A 26,369-nucleotide genomic window follows, 5' to 3' on the forward strand; every position below is an offset into this window, starting at 1 on the left:
GGAAGCTAAGATTAGGTTTGTAATAAAAAAGGATTTCAAACTCAAAACATCTAAGGCATTTTTAACCAATAGGATCGAGGCACACAAATTTTGCAAGTTAATTGTACTTTAAGACTGGGCAAATTACTTCCAATGGCATGAGTCCATCGCTGTAGTGTTCAACTCCATGCCAGCTGCTCTTGGGAAATGTCTGACTCCAGTAATGTTTACTCATGACCCTGATCTACACTGACCAAAACACTGTCTTTAAAACTATATTAGATAACACAACTGCTCGAGGTTGTCTTCTAACACAAGCTGGTTTTCTAGGGAAGACAAACCCACAGAGAAAAGTGGCAGAAGAGCGAACAGTGGCATGAGAAAAGGAGAAGGGTATAGAGGTGGTTAGAACTGAAGCAGGAATGTACACTTGTCCCATATGAGTCATTGTCATATTTTAAATCTTTTCTTGTTTTCCTTTGCACACTTTGCTAGTTTTTTATTCTTTAAATTTTAAGTATGAAAATAATAGTTGAAGCCCGCTTGCTGGCCCATTCAAGTATTTTTAACTGGTGGCTCACCATAGCTCTGGAGTTAAGCACTTCAAAGCTTGACCCTTGACTCTTTGGCATGCATGGAGTAAAAGCACTAAAGCAGCATCTGATCCCAAGTTAAAAAGCAGATCTTCAAGCCCAAAAGAATGTCAGTGTCAGTTGCTCAAAGCCACCAAGTGTTGCAGGCTGGATAGTATGCAGTAAATGAGACATGTAAATGAGATAGTATGCAGTAAAACACCCACTAATTAATTTGTTTTTATTTAGATTTTTGTTTTTAAACGAAAGTGACAGGAAAGAGAAATATACCATAGAACTACATGCTAGACCAGCACCAGATTGCTCTCTTCCCACATAATGCACCACTCAATGAGGCCTAAATTCCTAAAAAATATTTAGATTTAATTCTCTGGGCCTAACATTTTTCATATTACATATTTTAGATTGCATTAGTAATGCTTAATATTTTTTATGCCAAATTCTTTGGAGCTGCCTTTATCAACAGAGCTCCAGACTTGTAAACAAAGCCCACTTACTAAGAAATGTTAAATTACCTTTGGATTTTTACCCTCTTTGGCCAATAAAGCACGTAGCCGCTCTTGCGAAGGTGGTGCAATGAAGATAATATATGGTTTCAAGTCTGAATTGCGTAGGGTCTTCAATGACTGAAGAAGAAAATGTTCCATTTATTATTTCAATCTCATTAATATTTGTAAAGGAAAAGTATAGATGCACTGTTCACATAATGTTCTTAAATGCTAAGGTAACTCAGTATAAATTTAAAGAGTTTATTTAAAGTTGTGACATTCCTTAATAGCAGCATTATTGTCTGGCTATGCGGTATTGTTAATCATCACTAAACTCTGGTGCCATTCACCTTTTCCTATGCAATTGGTATTACAATTTTTTTTTCTTCCTTATGGAACCTCAACATTTACTCTTGCTCAAGAGTTCTCCACAGAAAAATAGGTCAACTGTTCACCAAACTTGACTTGGCAGAAACTAAATATATGAACTCAGACTAATTACACTTCTTTCAGTGTCCAAAGTACAAATAGCCTTAAACTACAGTTGCAATTTCTCCATATACAACTGAGAACCAGTATATAATGTGTCTTGTTACATACTGTCAAAAATTCCATACACAGCATTAACCTTAAAATTAGAAAAACAAACTAGTTATCCTCTCTCAGTACCAAGACACAGCAAGTGCATTAGTGATGTGCTAAGCATCCATTTTGCAGTTTTGTGGTAAGATCACAGGATAGGGAGTCAGGAGAACTGGATTCTATTTCTGGCTCTTCAAAGGACTTCCTTCTTTGTGACCTTGGAGAAGTCATCACCTCTCTGTGACTCAGCTTCCTCATTTTCAAAGTAAGATTACTTACCAGCCTCACAGAGTGTGTTAAGAAGTTTAATTAATTAATTTTTAATTATGTGTTTTGAGATCCTCTCATGGACCATCCTAGAGAAATATGGAATATTACACTACACAGATTGGAATGCACAGTCAGTGTAAATGTGACTTTTTAAACTTCTGAAATAGGGTTAAAGTTCTCCAAATGTATATATTTAAAAGCAAACAATGGAAATCATTTACGTAATTCCTTTGTAACTACACCAATGTGATTTCCCACTATTTGTATTTGATTATCTAATTGCTATTTTACACACGGGCTTAACAAATACAGGGCAATTATATGTGATACTGTAGCTGGCATAACTAGACTATAAAAATGCCCTGGGAAATCTTTTTGTTTTTACTAAAAGTTAAATTCTAATGTGCAGTTTTACCTGTTAAGTACGTACGTGCTCTAGTTATTGTACACAGAGCTGACCAAAAATGGGATTTCTGATTTGCAGAAAGTTTTTCTTTTTCTAAATTTGGATTTGTTCCAAATTGGAATGAATTCAAGTTGTTTCAAAAGTTTCTAATGAATTAGAAATCCCCCAAATATTTCATGAATCAGAAAGACTGATATATGGTGTTTTCTAAATGAAATCTGCTCCCCAGTACCCTGACAGTGGCTGAGTGAAACCAACAAGAATGTCAATTTCACTTAGCACCTGTTAGGGTAGTGGGGTCTGTGCTTCTGGGGCAGCCCTGCCATGTGGATCTCCCCACCCTGGGGCAGTCTGCATGGTGGAGCAGCCCCAGAGATGCACATCCCAGGTATTCCAGGTTCTGCAACAGGGAGCTTGGAAGGCCCGAGAGCCCCAGGATTAATAGGTGTTCTACGGTCTTCCAGGCTCCCTTCAGTAGAGCTGGGGGTCAAGCCCTGGTTAGAGCTGGAGCTCCTATGGGTTTCAGGCTCCCAGCTTCAAGGCAGTGAGCATGGAAGTTCTGGCATGTCTGCCTGCCCCAGAGCTATGGAACCTGCAAGACCAGGTCCTCAGGCTCGTGGCAGACCATAGGCTGGAGCTGTCCCAGAGTCACTGAACTTGTAATACACTGGCTCCCTAGCAGACCAGCAAGCTGGCAGGTTTCCCATGGCCCCATCAGAACCTTGCCTTTGATTCACCAACAACTTACCTGACCTGAGAGGTTTTCACAAAATATTTTGGGTTTGACCAATTGGCATTTTACAATGGAACTATTTCATTGGAAAATTTCCAACCAGCTCTAATTTTACACCACCTTAAATATCCCTTGGTAGATTCTTGAAAAATAAATGTTATTTCTTAAAGTAGTTAATTACTAGACAAGTGAAGTAAGTACTTTGCTAATCATAACTCCTCGGCTATTGCAAGTTAATTTCCCCGCTGAACCAAACCAGCACAAAATATTCAGTCACATTACAGATCAATTATTCTACTCTATACAAGTTCTTATACTGCACTCATCACCGTAGTGAGCACCTTCCCATGTTTGTCTCTCTGAAATAAATCCCACCAGCATATGAACTGCAGGAGTGAAATAAATTCTGAATTTCAAAACCACTAGATTTTTGTTTTAAATAGTTTTTCTTTTAAAGTTATTGTCATTTAATTGGAGGAAACCCCACCTCCTCTTTTCCAAGCATTTGATGAAAGTTTCCCCTCTAAACTGCATGCTGAGTTTCAACTTGAGCTGTAGTTTTACCATATGTTTCAAAATATGTTTAGAATGAAACAAGCTTGATCCCTCAAAGTACAAAACACCCTTCTTTCAACTTTCACTTAAGTCAAGGGTCTCAACTACACAGATTTATTCCACATGCAATTAAAGCACTAGCACTGGCCCATGTTTAGATGGTATGTTATTGAGCATTCACGCTGTCAATCCTATTTCACCTGCATTTATCCCCGGATCAACACACACATACAGTGAAGTGATGCAAACTCATTGCCCTCTGTGGTACAATGGCAGGAGGGCTCATAACATTTTACAGCCTTTGCTGTAATTTTACAAAATAGCAAAGGCTAAAAAGAGGTCATATCAGTAACTAGAGTAGTTTAAAAGTATTGCTATATATTCCACCTGCTAGAGCTGTTCTTTCTGGGGACTGCATGAGCACTCCCTTGCAAATCAGTGCCTTAGGTTGAACAGAGAGGTACCGTCCCCAAACTACTCCACCATCTGCAAGATTTCAGAGTCCAGACAGTAAGAGAATTCCACAGCAGTGGGGGAAGGTGGGCATTATCAACACTCCTTAAAAAAGTTTAAAGTACTTAGGGCTTCAGTTTCCAGAGCACTTTTCACAAGTACTATTTATCTACAGAACAGATATGGATCAGGCTGTAGATATACAAGCTTCCTATACCTTATCTGCCAGAATGCCTGAACAATATATAAAAGGGGCAGCCCTAGGGATTGAACAGGCTACATACAGACGGATTAGTAGGAAATGGATTGTGACCAGGTGTTCGTTTCACACAGGCCACCAGTGTGGTTTTACTAATACCAGATGTAGTTCCTTCATTAACATGTTCAGTTTTCATAACAACTGCTGCAATGAAATGTAATACCTGTGTATGGAGATTTAAAAGGCATATCTTGCCAGAGTTGATTACTTGCCGCACCGAGTCTATGCTGGTACCATACAGATTCTTCTCAAACTCGCCATGCTCAATAAATTTCCCTGCAGCTATGTCAGTCTCAAATGCCTGCCGTGAGATGAAATGGTAATCTCTGCCAGCTACTTCATTCTCTCGCCTACTCCGAGTGGTATCTGAAATTAACAACAGCCAAACTGACGTTGAGAAAAAATGGGTGTACTTCTCAAATTCCAAATGGTTCAGGAGTAACACATCTTTTCAGGCTATAGTACTGAGCAATATCCAATGAGACAAAAGGGCAGCTATTCTCTTTTCAAAAATAAATATCTTTGAACAGATTAGTCTGTGTCAATTGTATGATACTGATCTTGCATTTAGTGATTTTCACCCAGAATGATCTGGAAACTCTTTACCAACTAGAAAAGAAATCCCTTCACTATGCAGCCACTTTGGATGGAAAGCTCCAGCTGTTTAACAACACACAGCAACATAATTCAGGACACGTAGTGGAGAATATCGTATTGAATGGAAACTGCAGGGGGAATTTAGGAAAGCACAGTATAATCATCCCAAATTGGAATTTAGCCAGGACCCCCATGTTAAAATCACTTACTATTGTGAAGTGTTCCATGGGATTTTTGACTACTGTAAGTGTCCCAATTTTATGTCCTATCTGGGAGGAAAAAAAAGGAAAAAAAAAAAAAAAAAAAAAGCACTTCCAGCAGCACCTACCACCATGCTGGGGCACCGTTCCAGTACTGACTTATCAAAGCCACTTTCTGCACACAAAGGTTATCTTTACTGATCCTCTAACTCAGAACTGATCTTACCCTGCTTAACTTGCAATATTCATTAAGATCATAGCCTGAGGTGATCTGGTTGTAGGGTATATTTAGGCTGGTGGTTATACAGTCTGATGGAAAACACCCCTGTAATCACACCCTACAAACTACTGTAATAATCTTTGTACAAGGTATGCCATGTAAGGTATCATTTTAAAACTCAATTTGCTGGTCAGTATTGTCCTGATAAAATATATGCGGCAACACTGTATGTGAAGCTTTAAGACTTTTCTATACAATGATATTAACGTATGTTCCAAATCACACAGCCCTGCCCAAGCAGAAGTTGGCAAGTTAGGTTGGTCCTAAATGAAGGAATGTGTGCTTGCCTTGATTTGCATTTAAGCAGTAAACAGAGTCATCAAGCAGGAAGGGAAAACAAAGGAAGTTCAAACAGGAAAGAAAAGAAAAAAACCCAGCAGGGAATATTCTTCCACACAGAGTCTGTCTCTCCTAGTTCTCAGCTGGAAATATGTTTCAAGAAGGGGACTGGAACTGAAAAGCAGGGACAAACACCCCAAGGGACCTCTCTCCCCCCCCTCCCTGCACATCTCTTTTTCTGCACCTGAGAAGACAAAAGGAAACAGCTGTTGGACTTTGGGGAGGAGCCCTGACCTGAAAACATGGTCAGTAATCTACTGGAGCATGTGGTGAGAAAGTTTGCTTTGCAACTAAGATAAGCATTTTCTCTTTATTTTTCTTGTAACCATTTCTAACTTTTATGTATTACTTATACTCACTTAAAATCTCTTTTTATAGTTAGTAAACTTATTTTATCTAATACCCAGACACTTCAATTTCAATGCACTGTAACTATTTAATAAAATGGCATATTATTTCCTTAAAGGAATAATGGACTTAATGTATTTGTACTGTCCAGGAGAAGGCTAGGCAGTACAGGACATACATTTCTGGAAGTGTGCTGGGGTCAGAATAACAGAGGCTGTTGAGAGCCAGGGTGTAACTGGAAGGCTGCAGTTCCACACTGACATTCAGGGTGTTGCTTGCATGCTAGAAGGCTGTTTGTGAGGGGCCCAGGTGGGAATTACTTCAGCAATGCATTGTAAGGCACCCAAGGTTGCAGAGCAGGGGTGACAGCCCCCCACTAGTCTGAATTGTACCCCATTGTGTCACATCCTCCCTTCAAACTTACGAGGAACTGCAGCTGCAAAGCGATCTACTTCATTATTCATTAGTCTCTGACGTAGTTCATTCTGGCCGCAGTTCTGTGGGCCAATCAGGACAATGGGCCTTTTTCTATTTGCTGGCTGGTGATACAGTGACATTTCCTCATAGGTTAAAATTTCTTCATTGTCATAATCTTCAGAGAAACAAACAAAACAAACCTCATGAAAAACATTATTTAAAACAAAGAGGACAACCAGATATAGACATGACTGATGTTATTACTACATGACAAAGTGGGTGAGATACTATCTTTTATTGAACCAACTCTCACAGGCCTCTTCTTCAGGTGTGGAAAAGGTAACCAGAGTGTCAGAGCTAAATACAAGATGGGACAGATTGTTGAGCGTAAGGGGTTAACACATTGCAGGAGATCACTTAAAATGAAACAAGAAACCCATGGATCATCACACTTACCTCAATTAAACATCCCAGATACAAGGAGGAATCTTATCTGAGTGCCTGGCTGTAGATACTACAGAATATGCTCAAGAGAACCTGCTTCAGTACAGGAAAACAAAACAAAAAAAACAAACAAAAACAAAAAACCCCACACACCTCTACTCCATATGGGGTATCAACTCATACCCCCAGCCTTTTTAAGCTCATCATCAGAAGCAAGCTTTCCACAGACCAGGATACACTAACTCAAAGCAGCACCAGACCCTGCCAGACCAACAGACGCAAAACCTGCGGACCTATTTCTATGGTTACAATGATTAATACCCCCCCGCAACACACCCTTCAAGACCTATGGATCCTAATATGCCAACCACAACACGCAGTGTACCTCATCAGTGCATCAAATGCCCCAGCAACAACTATCTATCCTCTCAAATAAACCAGACAATCTCTATCCCTCTCAAATAAACTCTCATAGAAATATGATAAAAAGACAAACATCCTGTGGTTGAAAACTTTTCACAAAGCAATCACTCCATCTCCGATCTCGCAGTCCTCATCCTCCCAAGAAAACCTATATAACCCCTTCAAAAGAGGAGGCTGGGAATTTGAATTCACAACTCTACTAGACACTAAAAATCATGAACTCAATGGAGACATTGTTTTTATGGCTCACTACAACAATTTTTAACCTAATTTAAAAATTAAATTTTAACCAAATTTTAACCTATGACTGCAGAGATGTTAATTGCCCACTTCATTTTAAGTGGTCTCTGTGGCATTCAAAAGCTTCTTTTTTCCACCAACACAAGTTGGTTCAATGAAAGATACTACCTCACCCATCTTGTCTCTCTCATATCCTGGTACCAACATGGGTATAACAACACTATTACTATATGGCAGTATTAAATGCAGTGTGAGCCTGACACACAATGTATGGAGCTTAGGGAAACCCATATCCCTTCCCTTCTCACTGTGCACCTCTCACTTGAGTCCCTCTGACAGGTGTATCAGCCTTGTGGCTGAGAACTGGAAATATCTCATTGCCTCTGGTTATTTTTCCAGGATTGTGCTATTCAGCGATGAAATACATTCCTCTTCCTGTCAGAAGAAAGTGTGCTGCCAGGCCCTAATGACACGGGCTTAAGGAATAAATTTGCTGATATGTGTATAAATTAGGTTTCTAATAAAGAAACAGTAATTCAGCGATTATTTCTTGGTATTTATATCTATAACCAAAATTAATTTTTTTTCAGACTGTGTCATACATCTAATTTGCATTTACCATGAATCCCAAAGGTACTTTTGTATATAGAACTCCACTGGAAGGAACTTTCTGGGGACACAGTTTCAGTCTCATATTGAATATGCATATAACATTCAATATGAAATAGCAGGGACAAGCTTTATGCAGCACATAAAAAAAATGAGTTTGTCATTGTTGTAGCAAGGCAAAGAATGTTCAGGACATTTTAACTAGATACACCGCTACCTCAATATAACGCTGTCCTTGGGAGCCAAAAAAATCTTACAGCGTTATAGGTGAAACCGTTATATCAAACTTGATTTGATCCGCCAGAGCGAGCTGCTCCACCCCTCCGGAGCACTGCTTTATCACTTTATATCCGAATTTGTGTTATATCAGGTGGCGTTATATCGGGGTAGAGGTGTAATTCTAAATCTGGCATACAGTTCACAGCAGGGTTATTACTACTTACCATCGTTTTTATTGGCATTGTACAAAACTTTTTTCCGTTTCTTTTTATTTTTCTTTGCACACCAGAGTTTTCCTGAAAGTCAAATTAAAAAATCACTAGAATCAGAAATGCACATAAAACCAAAGCTTCTTTTTCCTGACTGTGTACTTAAAGATGGTAGGCTACATTTTGTCTTTCTACATATTTTATCTGTATTTAAGTAAATTAAGAAATAGAAGTTTCTATAGAATACAGATATGTAGTATTTGATTCATATAACTCCTACAACATGATACCAAGAGCCTCCTGCATTGCTCAGACTCGTTACCTGAGATCATCTAACTCTTCTTGCTCTCTTACCTAATACATCCAGTACATCAAATACTCCCACCTTTTCTTCCACATTTCCAAGGGCCACCCTTTCTGTTAGGTCTTTACTGTTAAAAACTCTTGACCATACACTCTTATTTTGTGTCTTGACTATTATAAACTCTTACTCTCTGATTGCCTTAATATCCCTCATCTCCCTGCCAATTCATACAAGACAGTTGATAAGAACCTCCTCTTTGTTGCTTTGACCAGACTTTATCCACCCTTGTCTAGTTAAGGTGGTCTCAGAGTGCACAGATCTTTAGAAGTTTTCTTCTAACCCACCTCTGTCACTATTGTAGCAACTGAGGGGTGGTGGATGAAATTCCTCTCAGAGACAGTGAGAGGCTCATCTCTTGCAGCTCTCTTGAATTACTCCAATGATATCTGCATGTGCTATGAGAACACCATTTGAGTATTAACAAGTTCCTACGCAAACTTCTTGCCTACATTTAGAATTTCAGAGAATTATCCCATCTGTGCTAGATCAACAGGTGGGAGAATTTCCTAAAATTCTGTATGTAGACAAGGCTCCAGAGTCCCTGTGACAATCAGAGTCCAGACTCTCCAAGGAGAGAATGGAAGGTTTAAACCCTAACAATGAGCAGTTGAACCAACTGACTGCATACTGTATTATGGTACTGTAAAAGCGTATCAAGTAAGGTCTTTTATGAAACCTTGTCATGTTCTGAACTTAATGGTCATTAGGACACATCTACAAACTGTGGTTATGAATCTATGTATTTATGTACATAGAAAAATGCATTCATGACCTGTACTACAACTTCAACTATACCCAAGACTGGTCTTAGGGAAAATGGCACCCTGGGCAAACCTGTATTTTGGTGCCCCACATCCATCATCCCTGGCTCCCACAGGCTCCCCACTTCCATCACCTCTGGCCCCCACTTCCTCCCCCAGTATTTAATTTGTATTGAAAGAGATGACTGAGTTCAGCCCTGGCCCAATTTAAGCAGTGGCAGGACAGCCTGATACCGGTGGGTGCTGGCTGGGCGCCCAGCTCTGATAGCAACGCCACCGTCAGCAGCAACGCAGAATTAAGGGTGGCATCTTGCAAGAGCCCATGGCCTTCGTGCAGCCCTCTGGCCACTCCTGGCTCACCTGGGCACCATTCAGATTTTACAGGGTGGGAGGGAACTTTAACCGTGATTCCAGCGACTACTTAGGCATCTGAAAACTGTGTGTGTGTGTGTGTGTGTGTGTGTGTGTGTGTGTGTGTGTGTGTGTGTGTGTGTGTGTGTGTGTATATATAACTTAGGAGTTAGCTGACAGGAGCATTACATCTAACTGCTATATAAAGAAAGAAAAAATAATATAAACTCCAATTAAAGCCACATTGAAAGTTTATATGTAAAAGATCAGGAAATAATACAGCAAAATATTCCCACTCCCAAGCCATGAGGTATCAGTTCTGGAGCTTTCATACATATCAGAAACCCATGGTTGATACTTTGTACACTGTATCTAGTAAAGATAAATAAAAAAATAAAATCTGCTTACTTTCTCAAACGACACACATTGTGTTACTGCCATTATCTACTTTATTTTAGTTAACTGTTTTTCATTCCACTAAAAACATACATAATTTTAACATACATGATTAAGGTCCCCCCCACTCTTTTATTAAGAAAAGGAATTTGTTTTTCTAATGATTTTGGCATTTATGTTTACTGATCATAATATACGTGACTCACCAGCACATGACTCCATCATTGCTATTGGTATCATAATTGGAACTGCATTTACTTTCATGCAAATTTTAAGTTATTTTACGATACAACTAAAAAATAAGCAACCTTCATCTGCCCAGTGTCTAAAGTTATGTTTAGCTTATGTTTTTTAAACTGGCACTACTATGGTTAGTACAAGCTAAATTTACATTATGGAAGGATACTATTATTTGATTGTACCACTTTAAATAATGAATGACAAAGCACAATATGATAATAAAAGTAATAATAATTAATTACTCCAGCCAGGACAGGTTAGACATTTTATAACTCATTACTCAAAGAACTGAATGTAAATATGAGAGAAATAAAATTATGAAATGCACACACCAGTCAAAAAACTGAAAGAATAGCACTCTAATCCTTAACAACTTTGAAAGAATAAAATTAGAGAGACTGCGTGCATTGCAGGAAATACCAAGAAGTAATAATAATAATACAAACATGTATTGGGGAGTGTGTCAGAGAGAGAGAGAGAGAGAGACTCTGTGTGTGTGTGTGTGTGTGTGTGTGTGTGGGAGATGGGGGACCGTATGAGAGACAGCGTGCTGTCCCTTTAAGCAGAGCAGCACTCACCAGTCTGAAGGCTTGTTCAGACAGCAGCACTTCCAGCAGCGCCATCTCACTCCTGAGCCCTGTCTCCCTCCTCCTCCACTCTGTGGAGATGGGGTACACGGGCAAGGGGGGGGGGACACACCCTGACATCAGCATTCCCCCTCTCCCCAGCAGACAGGAAAGCTCCCAGGAGCAGCTGGTTAGGGCTGACTCCAAGGCAGGGAGCAGGAGCAGCACGACAGCAGAGCAGTTGTGGGGGGATACCCCTGCTCATAATGGCATCTCAGGTTTTCACCGCATTGGCCTGCAGCTCAGCCTTTGACCAGGCACTCAGGGCAATTGCCCAGGGCAGTGTACTGAAGCAGGTGCCTTTGATACCTCCCACCTGACCTGACCTGCCGACCAAGAGCCACCTGGGTTTACGGAGGCAGCCAGGCAGCGAGAGAGAGAGAGACATTGCTGGAGAGGGCAGCTCCAAGCTGCAGCTTGACTAGGCACTCAGTCAGGTAACTCCTCCAGTGAGCAGCAGAAGTGGGTGCCCAGGGCTCCCCACTCTCCCCAGACAGAGGGCTCCCTGTGTTAGAAGCCATGACGAGTGGGGCTGGGCTTGAAGAAGCTCCTGATCGGATCTCTGGGATGGGTGGCTGAGGTTGAGTGGAGGGGGAGGGGAAGGGATGGGATGTGTGTCCCAGAAGCTTGCCTCTGTGTCCCAGATTGGGGCTTGGAGCAGCCTTCCTGCTATCTAGGTTGTGGTGGGGGTGGGCCTGCTGTACTAACATTCCTTAAGAGCCTGCCCCACTTGTGCAGAAAAGGGCTTGCGCTTTCCACCACCGCCAGCAGGAGCACACACTTAGCTCTGCACAGGTGAGCACCAGGCTAACCAGGGGTGCTGCATTACCTGTAAAGGGAGAAGCAATCCATAGGGTTGCCATGAACATTATTGGTTCATTCCCTAAGCTGTCCAAAAATGGGAAAAAATATATATTGGTGGTAGCTGACCCCAGATACCCAGAGGCAGTGGCCCTCTCTAATATAGAGGCAGAAACAGTGGCAACTGCACTCATCTTCACAGTTGTTAGAGTGGGTTTTTCCAAAAGAAATACTGCCAGTTCATGGGTCAAATTTCACATCCCACATATTCTCTCAACTGTGCAAAAGGTGTGGGCTAAAACAATTAAAGTCTACCCCATATCACCCAGAAACAAATGGGTTGAAAGATTTAATGGGACACTCAAATTCATGCTAACAGTGTAGGTACATAGGAAGGCAAGGGACTGGGACATGCTATTGCATTACCTATTGTTTGCTTATAGAGAAGTACCTCAAGAATCGACAGGGTTTGCCCCTTCAATTTCTTATACAGAAGAAAGGTCAGAGGGCCCACTAGATTTGGTCTGATTTGTAGGAAGGGAACAATGACTCAGAAGGGCAACCTGTCACTGAACTGGTATCCAAGTTCAGTGCAAAGTTAAAATCCATTATGGAGCTGGTAGAGCATAACCTTGAAAGAAGCCACGCTGTACAAAAAAGTGTGCATATGAAAAAGCATGTGAAAGGGCCTTTGATACCAAAATATTAGAGACACCACTTGAATTAACATTGGTACGATAGTTCAGAAATTTTCTTTAGAATATATATCCAACCTGATTTCTCTGGCTCCTTGTCTTCTTCTATGGTTTGCTTCATTGCTTCTCTTTGCTGTTGAAAGCTCTTTCCTTAATGTACAAAAAAGGTACATAAAAGCAGTTAGCATTGGGAAACAATGCCTATTTCCTTTTACAAGCGAGATGCCAGTTTTCTTTAACTAATTTCTCAGAATTACACAACTACATTATCATCATACCTCTCAATCTGCTAAGGCCCAAGTGATACACACTGCATGACAAAGATCCAAAATGAGGGACAATGTTATACATGACACTTAAATTCTATGGAATTCATTCTTTTAGGGTAAATAACTTTCTATAATCTCAGTTTCATTACTACAGTTAATGTATATAATTTTAAACCATGAAAGTAAGGAGATGGTGAATTTGTGTGGAACGTAGGTAACTGACTAAAGTGTAATCCTTCAAAATAAGGGATATTTGGACATGGACTGGATGATCCAATATGATTTTTCCATCTTTAATGTCTATGATTCTCAAAGAGCTGAATCCTTCCATTTCAGAAGTACCATGAAAACACTTATAAAAGGATAAAGTTATTTAGAAAACTGTCATTCACTGTAGCACAGTGGTTCTCAAACTTTTGTACTGGTGACCCCTTTCACATAGCAAACCTCTGAGCACGTTCCCCCCCCCCCCTATAATTTAAAAACACTTTTTTATACATTTAACACGATCAGAAATGCTGGAGGCAAAGTGGTGCTTGGAGTGGAGGCTGACAGATCACGACACCCTAGGTAATATCCTTACAATCCCCTGGGGGGTCCCAACCCCCAGTTTGAGAACCCGTGCTATAGCGTTCCCAACATACACCTCTCAAGGAAGAGAAGTGTATCCTTAGTATCACTCTGAGCAATTCTGTTTTGAAGAGTGATTATAGAAGAACTTCATTGTTTCTCAATGATTTTCATATTAAATATGCTCAGTTTGCAAGTAAAAAATGTGGGGTTTTTTCCAAATAAATTCCAGCCCTGCAAAATCAGCCTGGACTTAAAGAATCAAACTGGATTCCTTTTCATGTCATGCAAACATCACAAAGTAATGAAGTCACACTTGTGAAACACCTGTCTTCAAAATTATTTCTTGTTCACCATATTGCTGCCAATGGATTTGCATTGCACGGGTGTAACAGATAAGATCTTAATAAATAACACTCTTGCTGATGCTCCACAATGGAAGGTGAACACTGGTTCCAATGATTGACAAACCAATTAATCTGAAGCTCCCAGCAGTTTGAAAGAGGAATTTCTCTATCTACTTCTCTCTGTATTTACTGACCCTAAATTTGCTTTCTCAGAGGATGGCAGAGTAAACTGGGGTTAAAGTGCAAGTGTTGCTGCAGCAGACAGCAGAGGAAATTTGAACTCAAAGGGAAAAAAGAAAAAACTGGTGGAATGATCAGGTCTAATCTGTGATTGGCAGACATACCAGTGGATGCCCATCTATGAGAAAATTAACACCAGCTTGCTAAGAAATAGGTAACTATTTTTGAACATGTAAATTAATTTCTGTATCACAAAACCATCATAGTGGTTCTCTCTGCTCAAAAGAAGTTCAAGCAACAGATGGACATTTAACCAGCCAAACTTCAGGATATAAAAGTCTCTTTCAAGACTTTTCACCTGCTGTAGTGGCTTGTATTCCAAACAATGGCACCTCAAAACTTTTGCACATCTGTGTTTTTGGTTACATTGCACTGTACCTGGGACAAGGCCTGCCAAAGGCTGATTGTCTTCATCTCCATCTCGGTAGGCCTGCCACCAGTTTGGATCTTCTTGGCTGATCACATGGAGTATATCTCCCTTTTGAAAAGACAGACCTAACTCTCGGCAAGGTACGTAAGGATCATCAGAAGGATCATAGTCAAAATGTGCTTTCACGTGTATCTAGGAAACAAGAGATATAAAAATAAAAGGGAAAAATATTTAGTAATTCCAATGATTCATGTCTCCTAAAACATTCTCTCCCTTTGGCTGTGAAACAAAAGCAAAATTGTGACAAGTTGCAATTTCAATATTTCAGTCAGTCTCCTGTATGCAGGTATGGACGGCGTTACTAATGTATCTATAATGATGGGGAAAATAAAACTACCAATTTGGGGGAAGTTTAGAAACTGAAGATGAAGGCATGAAAATTCTTTCAGACAAATGACTATGCACCTAAAACACTGGGGTGAAATAGTTCAATCCAGTTAATCAAGTTAATGGAGACACACGTAGGGGTTTTGGTGGCACTTTTAAACACAAATTCCTAGTTTTGCTACTTAATTTTGGCTAAAAGGGAAGACTACTTATCTGTAGTTCTGCTTCTCTGAAGACATCATTACACTGGACTCTGATTCTCGTGTTAGCACTTCTTATCACAAAGCCTATACAACTTCCTTAGCTCAGATTTTTTCTCTGACCAGATAATGATTTAATTTCTTGAGATCCTGGAAGCGTCAGGGTCCTCCTGGCTTTTTTGCTTATCAGGAAGTACTTAGAATAAAATCCATTTCCTTTTTCACGACGTGGCACAAACTGATGACGGTCTTTGCCAGGAGGGATTGGATTTCCTGAAGCATTTTTCCTGATACTGAGAAGACAGAGATCATTCTTGGGCACTGACAACCTGGAAGTATTCCTGAAAGCCTGATTCAGTTGCTTCACTGAACTTGCACCACATGTCCAAGGTGGCCAGAGACGACTAGGTATAGAAAGCTTTTAAGTTTGCTCCTAGCGGGGATATCCTGGCAGGATAGTGAAAGTAGCACATAGGGTACACATTCTGGAACCCTACAGCTTTTGCTGCTTGTAGGGACTGGGCTTAGAACCAGTCAACTTCTGCAGCTGATGAGGTGACCACCCTGGAGTTGGGATCCTTTGAAATCCGCTGTAGATGGCTTATAAAAAGAGAAACTTTTCGTTTGCATCTTTTAAACGAGGGCCACGAGGGATACGACACAGGCCCAAGACACTAGTGTGCATGTTATTTTTCCCCTCTGTAAAGAGGCTTGCATCTGCTCCCCAAACAGGTTCTCTTTGGCATACAGCAGGTCCTTGAATTTCTTCTGCTGCAAACAGGGCCGGCTCCAGGGTTTTTGCCGCCTCAAGCGGCAAAAAAAAAAAAAAAAAAAAAAGGCAAGATTGCGATCAGCGCCTCCTCCACCACACCACTTTCTTCTTCCGCGGCAATTCGGCGGCAGGTCCTTCCTTCTGAGAGGGACTGAGGGACCCGCCGCTGAATTGCCGCCAAAGAGCCCAATGTGCTGCCCCTTCCCCTTGGCCGCTCCAGGCACCTGCTTGCTGAGCTGGTGCCTGGAGCCGGCCCTGGCTGCAAATTAGATATCTGCAGCCAAGCTGAAGGAATCCACTCAGAGTAACAGCCTTTGCAGCCATACCCTACATTAAAGGATGCTCACACCTGACATAAGGCAAAGTCTACACCCTAATGGATAATTTCTCTGAGTTCCTGGCAATTCTCTTTGGAGGAAAATCAACCAGGGCAAAGGCCTTCTACAGCTGCCACTGGCCTCACAGGCTGTCACATAAGGAATATGTGATAAGGTGAAGTAGGCTAAAGCACAGATGTGTAAAAGCCAGGATACTCAAGGTGGCAGAGAACTGAAATTAAGTGTGCTGAAAAGGTGTGCCAAGAATAAATGTACCAAATCACTAACATTACAGCAACCGAACAACAAGGCCCTCTAAGCAGACAGCCCGAAGCACTGGAAAATGTACTGCAGCACAGAGCTAGGTGTCACAGAGCACAAAACCCAGGTGTCAGCCAAATTAATAAGGAATTTAGCTAACAAGTATAATAGATATGCCTGTTCTTATAATAGCCACACAAGACTAATCACAGTAGGGCATTTCTTCCTTAGGTGTGGTCAAGAAGGAACTGGCCTGGGCAGAGGTATATGTAGTCTGTAGTGGGTAGTACTGCTATTCCTCTGCAGGGCCAAAAATTACTATGCTAAGGGAATTCTGTCAGCTTTCTGCTAAGGAGCACTAAACTTGTGAAAAGCCTAGATCCTGCCCACAGACAAGGCAAAACTCCCCACCAAGACAGTTGAAGGGAGTGGTACAAGAGGCACACATTTTTGCTTTCCCCACCGTGCTGCATTCTATATAGGTAAACAGGGGTTCCAACTGCTACAGTATCTTTGGGAAGGAAGGAATCTATTCCCTTTGCCAAAAAGAGGTAATTCTGGAATACAATTTGAGAATCTGTAGCCAAATTAGTTCCTTAAACAGGAAAAAAGTCTTTTTAAAAAGTCTCTGAAGACAGGAAGGCCTGGAACCATGCACCCACTTCTGTGAAGGCAAAAATGAAACTAGTGGGCTCGTCAGAGGAGGGGCATAGTCACTGGCAGGAAGGCTGACTGGTCTGACTGTGTCTCCAAGCTGCAAACAGTATGAAAGTCCACTGTGATAGACTATGGACTTTAGTATGATGAAAATCATGCCTCTATCTAATTAATGAAGTTTACCAAGTAATATTAGTCAGTTATGTGGCAAAACAAAAAATCTCACTTCACACTGCTGCTGCTGCAGCATCCATCTTCCATTATATAACTGTTTTTCACTACGTAAAAATTTAAATAGGAATTATCATCACAGAATACACGCAGTAGTTCCATACATGGTGAAAAGGTTGGTGAGAAGAACTGAGAACACACACTCCTTTTACAGAACGTGGAAATACAGTCAATTGCCTATTTTTATGAAGGTAAAGAAAATCCTTAGAGGCAGTATTGTATGTGCAGTGGAACCTGCTTATAGTCAAATAATGTTTTTGGGGAAGAGATCACTTCATTAGTAGCAGAGTTTTATTACTGTCTGAATTACAGTTTTCAACACAATGATGGCTATATGTAAGAAACAAATTGACAGATTATAAATCATAAAGCCAGAAGGAACCACTGTGATCATCTAGTTTCCTGCATACCACAGGCCTTCTGTGAATTAATTCCTTTTTGAAAAACATCCAACTTGATTTAAAAATTGCCAGTGATGGAGAATCCACCACAATCCTTGGTAAATTGTTCCAATGGTTGATGTCTTAACTTTTTTTAACCTTATTTCCAGTCTGAATTTGTCTAGCCTCAACTTCTAGCCATTGTATCTTATTATACTTTTCTCTGCTAGATTGAACAGCCCATTATCAAATTTTTGTTCCCCCTGCTGGTACTTACAACATATGATTAAGTCACCCCTGAACCTTCTCTTTGTAAAGCTAAATAGATTGAGCTCACTGAGTCTCTCACTATTAGTTTATAGCACGTTTTCCAATCCTTTAGTAATTTTTGTGGCCCTTCTCTGAACCCTCTCCAGTTTATCGACATCCTTCTTAAATTGTGGATACAACAGTCCAGTAGTGGTCACATCAGTGCCAAATTTACAGATCACTGATCATTTATTTATGATTTCACAAGCTCTCCGATTTTTCTTTAAAAAAAAAACAAAAAAAACAAGAACAACTTTTATTCTTTGTCATTTTTCTGGGTTTTTCTGCTCAACCCCCAGAAAGATGTTTTACTAATATTTTGGAAATTTAAACTGGATTAGAAAGATAATTATAGGTCTCAGGTTACCTTTACTGACCTTCAATGACAGCAAAAAAATCTACAGGCACGAAGAGTAGTGAATGCAGTATTAACTATTCTGCTTGGTCAGCGTCAAATGACCAAAATTCCTTGCAACTAGATTTGTGTTTCATTATAAAAGTAGTACAACTCCATAGGAATGCATTAAAGATAACAGAGATTTAATTTTTACTGAATTATAGGTGAGGTTTCATTGTAAGTGACACTTGCTTATCAGTCTCCCATCATGTCACTGCAATTTAAAGGTTTTGTTCATCTTTGAATAAATGCTGCATAACGCTTTACCTAAGCTGCTATAGTCCAAGTTAAAGATAACTCAAGACACCGTTAGCTAGAGACGGACATTTTAGAAAGATCTTCAATTTACTGCCTTTTTTTTTTTCAGATAAGTTTTGCAAGTTAAGGCACAACCCACCACTTTTTAATTCCACCCCCTATCTGTAATGGACAAATGGATATTCTCAAAAGAAAAAAAAAAAGATATGGAACGTCAGAAAATTTCAGAAGTACAAGCATCTCTAGATTTAGTATTTCTTACTTGTATATGTTTAGTGACTGACAGTAAGCAATGATATATAGGGTAGGTCAACATTTGCAGCAGCATGTAGAGTACAGACACTGGATGCCCAGCTAGCACAGGTATAAACAGCAGTGTAGATGGTGAGACACTGCTTAGGTAAGTAGAGTACAGACATGCCAGAACACTAACCTATATAGCCTGCATAGCTCTCTACATACCCAAGCAGGGCCTCCCAGGTCTGCACTATTTTTAGCAGTGTAGGGTCCTGCTGCTTCCCTGTTGCAGTAAAAGATTCCAGCATCAGGGAGCTGCTGGAGCCTTCCCCTGCCTCAGTGAAAGACTCCCCTGCCTCCTCCCACTAAAGTCTTTCATTGTGGTGTGTAGTTACATGCACTTTACATGTCGCTGCAAGCATAGACAAGGCCATAAACTGAGCACAAATGATCACATTTTGCTGGAATTCCCAAGGCCTTTCCAGACTACTGTACCACTTTCAAGAGTCTGATTTGTCTTGCGTACCCCCAAGTTTCACCTCACTTAAAAATGACTTGCTTACAAACTCAGACACAAAGATACAAAAAAGTGTCACAGTGCACCTATTTATTGAAAAATTACTTACTTTTTCATTTCATTTTGTCTGTATAAAATTTTAGTTTGTACTGACGTCGCTAGTGCTTTTTATGTAGCCTGTTATAGAACTAGGCAAATATCTAGATGAGTTGATGTACTCCCTGGAAGATCTCTGTGTACACGGACCCCTGCTTGAGAACCACTGCCCTAGGCAGTCACCTGTGATTATTTTCAGCAGCGTTACTCAAATCTTTGATGTCTAAATCAATTTCTTTTGTTTCATCCTGTAAAATGACCCACAACAGACCTTTGTAAGCACTAGGTGAAAAACAATGGTTGTAAGATTAACATAGATTTCACTTACAACTGTCTCCTTGGCAGGAGGTGGCTTGCTCTGTTGACTGGGTATCAGCACAAATGTCAGAGTGCCATGCATGTCAGCCTATAACAAAAAACAAGACTCCAGTAATCTACAGCATAAATACCTGACTGATTGTTTGAATTAGGGATTCCAATAAATAACATTTACTGTTTTCAAAGTGCAATACAAACTTCAAGAAAATCCAGGCCCTATAAGCAAATGCATCATTATATCACTACGTGGGTTAAGATTTATAATGATTCCAATATACATGCATTCCTACAGAAAAGTCAAATAGTAGGATCCAACTTTTTTTTTTTTTTTTAAATAGGAGTGGCAACTTTAAGATTCCGGGGGGGGGGGGGGGCCCTTACCAGCAAGTCAAAAACTTCATTAACATCTTTTCCACGAATCTCAATGCCATTAATTTCCAGAACTTCATCCCCTTCATGTAATAACCCACTCTTCTCTGCAGCACCCCCTTTCACTATTCGACTAATGATGACAGAATCCATTTCATTGCGCACTGTAGCGCCCTATACAATTGCAAATAGATAATCTCAATTTAAAACAAATATGAAACTCATGGATATATACTGCATATATTTTAAACCAGTGGATAAAATTTCATATAGTACAAATGAAAAACAAACTTAGATGAACACATCTAAAGCTTTGACTTAAAAATAGATTTTAAGTTCATAAAGCTGAAAGAGGAACTTCTAATCTGCTCAACAGTGATTAATTTTGAGTTGTACATTATGACAGAAATTTTTTAAATTACTTTTTTCCAATATGTTTATGTAGAACATGAAAAACAGAACAAGACAAAGGTAAAACAATGCAGTTGTTGGAACAGCAAGGATTAAAAACTCAGTTTCAGCAAATCCTGAGATACTGCCTTCTTTAGGAAGGCCTTCTTTCAATCCCATTGACTTTTCAACAGATATAGTACTGACTTTGCTCTAAATGGCAGCAATTTAGGTTTCCATATTAGAATAAATTAATATAGCCTCAGTATAAGAAATTTGCATCATCCATAAACATGTTATTTCATGAACCAAAATTACAATTAGCTCTCAAAGTTTAAACCACATATCCATGATAAAATTCCAAAACATTAATAATAACCTGCAAAAGGGGAAAAAAAAGTTTTTTCCCCTACTTCATCTGTAAAGAGAACACACACCTCTCTCTCAATTAAAAAAAAAAAAAAAAAGGTTTGAACACTACTATTAGGACAACTTCCCCCACAAGGGAGTCTGGAAGAATAAAAGTAAATTGGACAGTTCTAGCCTTATTTTCTTCCAGAACAAGGGATCTGCTGTCAAAGTAACAATACTTACCAATGGAATATCTCGAGCCTTCTCAATGCGAACTATTTTCACTGTCTCCCCTCCATACAGGCCAAAGTTCTCATAAACCTTTTCATTTGTCACTGGCTCTGGCTGCATTTCTTGCTCTGCAACCTTATCATGAGCTAATAAAAGTGCCTAGTGTTAAACAAAACAGACAATGCAGTTTAAGGAAATCATGCCTTTCATGCCAACATGAAGCACAACAGAAATTCACTAATTTATACTAAGTAGGATACCCATTGCAAGTTAGAAAATTGTGCAAATTATCTAGTAAACGAATTAAAAAATCCTAAAGATGATCTATCACAATAGCATGGTTAAGTTTTAATTATACTAATTCATAGTGAGATCCAGATATATTCCACAGCTGCAGAATTCACCCTTGCTGCGAAAGTGTGCTTCAGAATCTTAGTTTTTAAAAAGCTAATATTCTAGCCCTTATGATTAAGAACATAAAAAGGGCCATACCGGGTCAGACCAATAGTCAATCTAGCCTAGTATCCTGTCTTTTGACAGTGGCCAATGCCAGGTACTTCAGAGGGAATGAACAGAGCAGTGATTCACCCCCTATTGACCATTCCCAGCTTCTGGAAAACAAGCTACGGACATTTCAGAGTATAGTTTTGCATCTCTGTCCATCCTGGCCAATAGCCATTGATGGATCTATCCTCCATTAACTCATCTAGCTCTTTTTTGAACCCTGTTACAATCTTGGCCTTCACAACACCTTTGGGCAAAGAGTTCCACAGGTTAACAGTGTGTTGTGTGAAGAAATACTTCCTTTTGTTTGTTTTAAACCTGCTGCCTATTAATTTTATTTGGTGACCCCTAGTTCTTGTGTTATGAGGAGTAAATAACACTTCCTTATTTACTTTCTCCACACCAGCCATGGTTTTATAGATCTCTATCATATCCCCCCTAGTTGTCTCTTTTCCAAGCTGAAAAGTCCCAGTGTTATTAATCTCTCCTCATATGGAAGTTGTTCCATACCCCTAATAATTTTTGTTGCCCTTTTCTGAACCTTTTCCAATTCCAATATATCTTTTTTGAGATGGGGCGACCACATCTGCATACAGTGTTCAAGATGTGGGTGTACCATGGATTTATATAGAGGCAATGTGATATTTTCTGTCTTATTATCTATCCCTTTCTTAATAATTCTCAACACTATTAGCTTTTTTGACTGCAGCTGCACATTGAGTGGAAGTTTTCAGAGAACTATCAATGATGACTCCAAGATCTCTTTCTTGAGTGGTAACAGCTAATTTATATGTATAGTTGTGATTATGTTTTCCAACATGCATTACTTTGCATTTATCTACATTGAATTTCATCTGCCATTTTGTTGCCCAGTCACCAGTTTTGTGAGATGATTGCAATGATAACCTGGAAAACATGAAGTGAATATAAACTAATCTTGTGTTGTCCTCCTGAGTTTGCTGACATTCTGAATCAATGGCTCTGAGGGGTCTCAATACCCCATTTTACATCATATGTTAGCCCTGAAACCTAAAGATGACAACATTGTTAATCTGTAGTTTACTGAACATATATGTTGATAACAAAATAAACTGATTTTGTCATTAGAACTAACGCAGGGGCTGCTGTACTGCTTGAATTCATTTTCATATATAATTAAATACAAACCCTCCAATTTTAATGTTTGAAGCAGTAACTGTATTTTGATTATTTCCATTAAAGCACTGCAAAAATTAGGGATTCTGCCACAAAATTTAAGTGCAGCTTGTCAGAGTAAACTTGGCCTTGTTCAGAGTATACTATTAAATACATATATTTTTTTAAATGTAATGAAGTTTTAGTAACAAGGGACCTCACTGTAGCACTCTACTATTAAATCTCTGCCAAGAAGTGCAGTCGAAGCTGTTTTACTTATAAGTTGCAAGCAACGCACATTAACCGCATTCTTCTGTAACCGACAACTGTAAATTTCACTAGTTGTCAATTCTTGTTTGTACAATAGAGATAAATGCTGGAATTTATTCCTGTTGTTTCAGACTCCCCCACACTCCCAGCACACTTTTTTTTAGGGGGAGGAGGGAAGAGTTGGGAAGGAAAAGGAACCCTTTTCCCAATAAGACCACTCTACTCCAGAGTCTCCAAGCTCCAGCAGTCAGCCCAAAGGAACAGCAAAGATTCCCCCGAACAGCCAGAAGTGGCAGAGAATGATTACACTCAGCCAGGGCCCCCTATCCAGTTAATACTTCCACAGCACCTCAATGCCACCAATAGCAGCAAGCCCCCCCCCTTTTTTTTAAAAATCCATCTGAACTCTGGACATTATTTTGCATTTGATGAATGGCTGTTTGCCCTTAATTTATCTTAGCTGCTTCCCATCATAGGTCCTCTGTTGCCAGTCTCACTCTCCCTCCACATAAGCCTTTGTATGCCATACTTTTTTCCCTTCCATTGTTTTTTTGTGTAATTTTGGATAGTAAGCTGTATGGGGCAAACGTCTGTCTTCCTATATGTTTATACAGTGCCTAGCACCATGGAGCCCCAATTCTGATTGAGTTTGGGCAACAATGCGGAGGAAAATAATACTGTATTATACCCAGGCACTCAGTGCAGCTTCGCTCTTCCAATGATTATGTTTGAAGTCAATCTTCTGCTTTGTGCATAAACACTGAAGGTTGGCTTACAACGTATGCAACTAAGTACACCTGAAGACTGGTGGGTGGCACTGAACCTCAAGTGTGCATTTAATTTTAAATAGTAAATTTCATTAGTAGCAGGAAGTTAGAATTTTTTCCCCCATGAAACACATTAAGTTTTCGTTTTTCAATCACATGGAGATTTTCCATATATACTAGGAACACTCAGTTTTTAGCCTTAAGAAACAAGTTTCAAACCAGTGTTTTTAAGGTGTTTGCAGGAAATAAAATACATAAAAACATTTTTAAAATCTACATGGTGTAGATTGCACAGTACCAGCTTTGTCTAATTTTACCTGAATGTGAGGGGCATTCAGCAAAGCACTAAGCTCCTGCCCATCTTTCTGGTGACTGGGTTTCAAAACACACTGTACCTAAAAGAGACCAAACAGTGAAAATCTGCTTTGCACAATGGGCTAATTTAGCTCTGACTAAAGGTATCTTTAAGAAAGAAAACTAAACGTATCTAGCTATTTTACTGAGAGAAACAAAGCAAATCTGTATATTTGTTACTCTCCCTCAATATATTTATACAAAAAACTTAAGAAATAAGACATTTATGCAACGAGAATACATGAACTATTCTAATATGTCAAATCAGAACTGTGCCTCTCTATCTAGGCTGTTATCCAGTCACATTAGAGTGACATGAGCAGAGATTATTGATGGACTAGGTTACAATAGGGAATGAATAAAAGATTAAGATCTGTAAAAGGAGGGCAGTCATTAAAAAAAATGTACACATTCCCACAAAAGGTAGTCTATTTACCAAACAACAGCATACCATTACAGACATGTCTAAGGTATCCATCTGGGTGACTCACGAGTTACAGAACATTCCAAATTATTAATGTATTAAACTGCTTAGACTCCTTTTCCTTAGGAGTGGAAAATGATCTTACTTTGTTCAAACTGCTGTTTCCACTGGCAGCAGAAAAACAATGATTCTGATGCAGGGTTTCAACAGACCAGGTCAAAACCTTCCCTCAGATCCTGATAGAGTCAGACTTCCTCATCTGGTTCTGAAAAATCCCTGTTGACAGGAAGGGCTGCCCTTTTCTTCTGCAACTCAAGATGTCAAAAAGCTTACGAGATTTACTTGGGAAAGCTGCCAAATATGTAAATCTCATGCCATCCTGACTACCAGGTCCTGATCTGCCATTGCTCAGACGGAAAGACAAAGCAGTAAGGATGCCATTATCTGGTGAGGAGGCTGAAGGGGGTTCCATCCAAGGCCCGTATTCCTAGTCTCATGCTCTTCTGAGAACACAAAAATATATGGGTTCAGAAGCACAGATGACATTGAAAAGTCAGGTGAAAGTGACTGGAATGTCATTGCAAGAGCCTTCCCCCTTTTAGGATCAAGAGACTGCTCTCTTCCAACTTTTGGGATATTCTTGCATCCTCCACTCTTGCTGATGATTTATCAAAAGGTGCTGGTAGAGGGTCTGATACCCAGAAGCGCTAAGAAAAAGAGCAAAACAACTGAAGATCCCAGGAAGTTCTAGTGCAAGGTTTGATTATGAAGAGCACCTGCAGCAGTGCTAGGAGCTCCTCTCTCATATCTGGTCCCATGGTAAGGGCCACATGGCTATGCCCTTGGATCTTTGATCAGCCTCGCTGTTTAAAGTCTCCAAGTAGTTAATCCTCCATGGTAGTGAGAGGCAGAGCTGAGATAAGCAGGGATACTTGGTATAAGAAGTAATTTGTTAGGTGTACATGAGAGCAGCTAACAGAGTTACCTAATAGAGTTTCAGAGAGAGTTTAGACAGGGCATGAAAGAGGCTTTCCTTCCAGGTTCAGCTCTGTGTGATTTCAATATGGCCAGCAATGAAATAAACAGAATGTACAAACAGAATAAAGTACAGACCAATTATATACATTATATATATACACACACACACACGGTACTTTGAAAGGGATAATTTCACAAAGCTGAAGAAAATTATGAGCCAAATCAGCTGGGAGGAAGAATTTAATCAGAAAAATGTGAATGATAATTTGGAATTGTTTATAAACACTTTCCTAGATCTTCAAAAAGCCACAAATCTACAAATCAAGGAAGAAAGCCATCTTGGTAAAAAAAACTGACCTGGTTTAGAGGGAAAGTGAAGGCAGCTATAAACGAACAATAAAATAATATATAACAAAAAGAAAAAATTGATAGTAATTAATATAAATCAGAAGCCGGGAATTGTAAAAAAAAAATTGGTAAGGGAAGCCAAGGGCCACAAGGAGAACTTTATGGTCATCAGGGTTAAGGACAATAAGGAGGAGTTTTTTCAGGAATAATATGCTCAAAAAGAATCCTTACAATGGTAT

At 39.7% G+C, this 26,369-nt stretch overlaps 1 protein-coding gene across 2 annotated transcripts in view; it reads right to left on the reverse strand.

Moving 5' to 3' along the window:
- The window catches only part of MPP5 (membrane palmitoylated protein 5), a 125,756-nt gene that overhangs the window by 18,558 nt on the left and 80,829 nt on the right, over positions 1 to 26,369 (reverse strand). For both annotated transcript variants that reach the window (XM_039537308.1, XM_039537309.1), the window contains 10 exons: positions 24,344 to 24,421; positions 21,364 to 21,510; positions 20,392 to 20,553; positions 20,021 to 20,098; positions 14,682 to 14,865; positions 12,956 to 13,027; positions 8,659 to 8,730; positions 6,507 to 6,674; positions 4,482 to 4,684; positions 1,088 to 1,198 (listed from right to left, as the gene is read on the reverse strand). In XM_039537308.1, coding sequence (XP_039393242.1) covers positions 1,088 to 1,198; positions 4,482 to 4,684; positions 6,507 to 6,674; positions 8,659 to 8,730; positions 12,956 to 13,027; positions 14,682 to 14,865; positions 20,021 to 20,098; positions 20,392 to 20,553; positions 21,364 to 21,510; positions 24,344 to 24,421 — 1,275 coding nt within the window. The remainder of the gene's footprint in view (positions 1 to 1,087; positions 1,199 to 4,481; positions 4,685 to 6,506; positions 6,675 to 8,658; positions 8,731 to 12,955; positions 13,028 to 14,681; positions 14,866 to 20,020; positions 20,099 to 20,391; positions 20,554 to 21,363; positions 21,511 to 24,343; positions 24,422 to 26,369) is intronic.

The sequence above is a fragment of the Mauremys reevesii genome, linkage group 4 (assembly GCF_016161935.1).
Source record: "Mauremys reevesii isolate NIE-2019 linkage group 4, ASM1616193v1, whole genome shotgun sequence".
In the NCBI taxonomy this organism is placed as follows: domain Eukaryota; kingdom Metazoa; phylum Chordata; order Testudines; family Geoemydidae; genus Mauremys; species Mauremys reevesii.